This window comes from Verticillium dahliae, genomic scaffold, assembly GCF_000150675.1.
Source record: "Verticillium dahliae VdLs.17 supercont1.14 genomic scaffold, whole genome shotgun sequence".
Classification (NCBI taxonomy): domain Eukaryota; kingdom Fungi; phylum Ascomycota; class Sordariomycetes; order Glomerellales; family Plectosphaerellaceae; genus Verticillium; species Verticillium dahliae.
Window position 1 is genome coordinate 223,583 of NW_009276945.1, and position 5,395 is coordinate 228,977.

Sequence of the window (5,395 nt, forward strand, 5' to 3'; positions counted from 1 at the left end):
GTCATCCTCGACGGGGGCAACTACATCAAAGGGGTGGCGGTACCAGCTCCACTGCGAGGCCAAGGCCGTCAGGACCCCCTGCGCGCTGCTGCAGGTTGGCTGCTCCGTCGACCGGGCGCGGTCGGTCAACGAGGCGCGGCTCAAGGCGGCAGCAGCAGCAGCAGCAGCAGCAGAAACTTCAGCAGCAGAAACTTCAGCACACGGCGACACGGCCGGCGACAACGCGCCGACGACAGAAGCCTACGAGCCCGCCAACTGGGAGAACCTCGTGTTCCGCTACGAGGAGCCGAACCCCATGACGCGGTGGGACAGCCCGCTCTTCACGCTCATCTGGGAGGACGACGACGCGCAGGCCAAGTCGGTCTTCGCGTCGCTGTGGGAGGCCGTGGCGGGCGAGGGGCGCAAGGCCGTCAAGCCCAACCAGGCGACGGTGCAGCGCAGCCGCGACGCGGGCGGGGACTACCTGTACGTGCTCGACCGGGAGACGCAGGACATTGTGCGTCGGATCCTCGAGGGGCAGGGCGAGGAGGGCGGCGGGACCGTCAGCGTGCCGAACGGCGGGGGCGCCCGGGCGAGGGAGCTGACGGTCGAGCTGCCGGGGCGGAAGCTCGGGGTGCCGCAGATGCAGAGGCACCGGAGGGCGTTTGTGGGGCTGAACCGCGGCGGCATCGGGCTCGAGGGCGTCGGCGAGTTCACCGTCACGAGGATGAGGGAGGGGTTCGTGGGGTACCTCAACGACGCCTTTGACAAGGAGGATGTGTAGGCTGGCAACCACTGCATGCTGGGGCTGCGGCCAGCAGGCCGGCTACCAAGCACCTGCATTTACGAATAATGATACCTCGAGGCAGGACTTGCCTCCATGCATTCACATTTTGGTCTATGCGCTGGCCGTCATTGTGTGGAACAACATCTTTGGCAGCATAGCACATGTACATGTACTGCCCAAGCCACCAGGTCAGAAATGGCCAGCACCCTCGGTGGAAAAAAGCGGTGGCTTGACAGCATGCTCAGCGCTACAAGCTCGGCGCATGTCACGATGCCGAGACCCAGGCGGCCGGCACGCATCGTGGGTGCCAAGTGCCAAAAGACCAGCCTGGACCGCGACGGGCCTCGTCTGGTGTGGGCAAGCAACCTGATTTCGAAGGGTGGGCTTTCCCCTTTGGGACAACAATACGTCCTGAACCTGCAGCACATCACGATATCGACGTTGGCTTCGATGGCGCGTCGGCCGCATCGGGACGAGACGAACGAAGAGCCGCAGAGCACCCCGCTACTTTGATCCGAGCGGCTTCGCGCTCGTCAGGTTTCTGGTTTCTGGAAGCTTGGGAGGCAAGGGGAAGACATCTTTTCGACGACCGAGTTGTGGCTGGTTTGCGCCGCCTGCGCACCTGTCTGTACAGCATGTAGCCCCAGCCCTACCTGCGTAATGACGATATTGTGAGACAGAGGATGCAGCACGACGCACGAATCTGGACGGCAAGAATACACGTAGCACAGTAGGGCCATACCCGGCAAACTCGGCATCACGAACGGTTCAGAACTGGTTTTCAGACAGGGAGCCAAGCACCGTGTGGAGGTGGCCTGATGGCGCGTCCTCCCTGCAGCTGGCAGCCAGCCGGCAGGGCAGATGTACTGAACTGTACATGTACAGCATCATCCTGATTCAAGCGCCTCACAGTGGCAGTTGACTGGTTGACTCGTGGGGGGATCTTGGCGCGCGGTGGTGCGAGAATGACGCATAGGTCCACCACCCTTCCACAGAGCGGCCGGTGCGTTCCCCACGCGCGACAAGCTTTGCCAAGAGACAGCAGCCAAGACGGGCGGGCTGGCTGTAAAGTTTTGCGGACGAACCGCCGGGCTGGGGGTGAATGGAAGCTTTCAAAGGAAACGCCTGGGACGGCTGCTACTGCGCTTGGCTTTAAGCTTCTGTTATACTTTCCACCGGTGCCTTCTTACGTGATGTGTGGAAAAAAAAAGCCCCTCGAACAAACCACCGGGTTGCGAGAGAGGGGCGGGCTTGAGAACGTGGGCTTGGGCGGACGGTTTATCGTGCGCATGGCGGCGGGCGTGGCAGCGAGGGCCGCTAGAGGTTACTGAGCATTGGGCCCATCGACTTTTGGCTCACTTCATCGGTAACTATCCCTGGCGTTCGCAGTTGGAGGGTTTCGTCCCGTGATGTCGTGTCCTTGCTGGTAGCAGTGTAGACATTTCCTGTACCCGCGTGAGTCTCTCCATTGACAGGCGGACAGTCCGGCAATTGGGAGAAAAGGACGAGCCAGTTTCGAGAGTACCCGATGTCAAGTGATTGTGCGGGGACCATGGTCTGGACTTTGCTGTCTGGTTTTAGGCCGGTTGGTAATTGGGGTGATTTATCTGACTGGGACTCGGTTCATGCCTGCTAACCCCCGTACCTTGGAAGCGCGCGACGGAGGGAAGGCCATCAATGGTGTCCAGAGCAGCCACTTCAAAGAGCCCCTTGCCGTACCTGGATTGCTTGCCCAGTTGGATAGATGTACCATGTTAAGGACAGATCGGGGACGATGGATGGACTGGAGGAAAGAGACGACAGTAGAAGAAGAGGAGGCGTGGAAGAAACAGAGGAGTGACAGTCGGCGCACTGTGACAGCCCGTAAGACACGGTGCGAGAGAGGCCGTGGCTGGCTCGTGGGTGGCAGGGCTAGCCAGTCAGACGAAGCGGGTCCACATCATTTCCCCTTTCCACCAGCCAACAGGCAGTGGGTCGGCTGGTGTGCTGCGTCGATGGTGCCGAAACGCGCGCTCCCACCCCCTCTTTTTGCAATAACTGTGGTGGGTGTTCGTCCTTTTCCGTCCATGTCCGTTCATAGCCTGTCCATGTGGGAGAGGGGGGGGACGGGAGGATTTGTGTCGCCATCAAATCAAAATCACCAGGGGGTCGACATGGGGGAGAATCGCAATGATCCGCAAAAACGGAGGGGTTGAGCACTGCACATCACACTGTACCCAACTGTGTCTGTATCAAGTTTTCAGTGCGGCGCTGTCCAACAGGAACCCCGAACTGTGGGCGATTGCCGCAAAACAAGTCGACGTTTCATCACGACAACCATGAGCTTCGTGCGACACGGACGCGTCCAGGGCTCCCCATACGAATTCTCTCTCTCTCTCTCTCTCTCTCTCTTGTGTCGACGCGTCGTGCCTAATAAGGCAGCGTGCCTAATAAGGCAGGCATGTACTATATCTGAGATGGGACGCTTGTTGTGTCCAGTGCTGTGCAGTGCAGTTCAGCGCTTTGCGATGCACTCACTTCCCGAGTCTCGCATGTAGGTAGGTGTCCGTATGCTGTAGGTTTGCGGCGACCTACGGTGCCACGAGAGTGGCTGTCACTGTAGTGGGTAAGGGACCGAGGGCAGGTCCCTTACCCTTAGGTAAGGTACCTACCTAGGTACTTCTCGGTCCCTACAGCCCCCGATGGCGGTCCCCTGCGTCCCTTGCTGCTGGGACTGTTCAACGAGGCAATGCAGCGCCGATCAGAAGGGGTCCATTTGGCTGGGCTGTTCTTCTGCAAGGTGCTGTGCTTCAGTACTTGTTTTGTTCTTGGCCAAGCATCGCATCATCATAACCGCAAATGCACCACAAGATACCGATCGAGGCCTTGATTGCTCGTTGTGATGTTCGGCCTGCGAGCCTACGAGCCTGCCAGCCTGGCGGCATTGTGGACAATCTAGTTCCGGGCATGATACATTTGGACAGCCAGAGAAAGTGACAGGTGAGCAAGGGCCCCCCTTGTGGTGGGCCTCACTGAACTCGAACCAGTTTTAGTGTCGCCACCGTCCACTCACGGCCGGTCAATTCAGATCTCTGCAAGCCGCCAGCACGACGGCACGCATGCTTCTAACGTGTGCTGTGGACTGCTGGGAAGTACACCCAGAGGGCACCCCCACACTGTCTGAATGGGCGAACCGACTGGCACGGTGCTCCTCCGTATCGCACCGTGTGCAACTGCTGCGCCTGTCTGGTTCCCCGGCATGGACCCCGGTTCCCCCCCCTTGCTCCTTCTGTTTCTCTCATATCCATCTGTCTCCCCTCGAAGTCCGGTTATCCTGCTGTGCCCGCGAGTCCGCCCGTCCACTGTCGCTGCCGCTTCCTTCAACCACGCACCAAACATACTCTCGAGACAAATCACGGTCCAGACAATCCGGCCTCACAGTCCCTCGATATACAGCAAGCGAAACCCTGACAAGACTCACCGGCCCAGCCTGAACGCTCGTTTCTATCAATCCGGTTTTTGCATTCTTGAGCGAACCCCCCCCTGGGAGACCAGTACCAGACACCTTCCCCCAAATCTGCAGTACGCGTTCCCAAGCCTCTCGGCGCCCAGCCATCGATCAAGTGCCAACATCTCCACAATCTTGTCTTCCCCGACACTTGATGATCGCCTCTTGACATCGCCCTGACTTCGCCTTGTCTGGACACGATACTCGACTCTCGAAAACCCTGTCGCGACGACGACCGAACCCGGCGTTCCAGCTCAACCGACTTTGCCTTCGACCGGTCGGCTACGCTGTCCCGACTCGCACCCATCCATCTACCCGGAGTCTCCCACAGCGCGCGTCTTGTGCTCTTCTTCGCCACAACTACGACGACGGTTCTAAATCGCGACACGACTGATCGACTACCTGCGACTTGAAGTGACGGTCTAACCCTTGCGTATTCTCGATCGCAACGAACACTCCGTACCTTCCGACTCAACGACTTCGCATCTCCAAAACCTGCTCATGCGACGACCATCCAATGGCGATTGAGTAGTCGCTCTCGAACACCTCGCTCCCTCCTCCTCCCTCCATCATTGAGCGGCCGGCCGCCTTGTGTGTCCTTTGCAGGTCACCACACGCCAGTTCGGTCCGCCACCATGGCTGCGAGCGTGAGTTCCTGGCTCGCGGCCGCGACGCCCACACCAACCCTCGCCTCCGTTGCTTCCAAATGTGCGACGACGCTCTCCGTCGGTGCCGTCCTATCCTTCGGCCCCGGCCACCCCTTGACCACGCTCACCCACGCTGCCATTCTCGAGACCCCCTGCGCCGCTGGTCAGACGCCGACGTCCTCGTCATTACCGTCCGTCCTGCTGGCCAACGCGGAGGGCATCGATGCCCTCGACACTGAAACGAGCGGCGGCTCGCCTCAATTCTCCGACTTTCGCGACGCCTTTTACGAGTCGACCTTCCCCGTCTGCTACGTCCTCGCCGCCACGACTGTCACCGCCTACATGCTCGTCATCATGCTCTTCGTCACCCCACGCTCCTTCCTCGACGGCGGCGTTGCATATCTCGGCCGCAGCGGTTTCACCGGCAGCTCGCCCAACGGCATCAGCATCGGTGGCCGCCCGTGGCTACAGAAAGTAGCCGCCATGACTGTCGCC

At 60.0% G+C, this 5,395-nt stretch overlaps 2 protein-coding genes across 2 annotated transcripts in view; both read left to right on the forward strand.

Moving 5' to 3' along the window:
• Positions 1-295: 295 nt before the first annotated feature.
• Positions 296-1,407, forward strand: VDAG_06670 (RNA polymerase II elongator complex subunit; the record flags this gene model as incomplete). The annotated part of the gene is made up of 3 exons (XM_009659374.1): positions 296-717; positions 764-929; positions 1,012-1,407. 3 exons carry the CDS (start codon positions 296-298, stop codon positions 1,405-1,407), a joined length of 984 nt encoding a protein of 327 aa, XP_009657669.1.
• Positions 1,408-4,888: 3,481 nt separating this feature from the next.
• Positions 4,889-5,395, forward strand: part of VDAG_06671 (pH-response regulator protein palH/RIM21) — a gene marked incomplete at both ends in the record, with an annotated part of 2,591 nt that continues 2,084 nt past the window's right edge. Inside the window, one exon of the mRNA XM_009659375.1 lies at positions 4,889-5,361. Coding sequence (XP_009657670.1) covers positions 4,889-5,361 — 473 coding nt within the window. The remainder of the gene's footprint in view (positions 5,362-5,395) is intronic.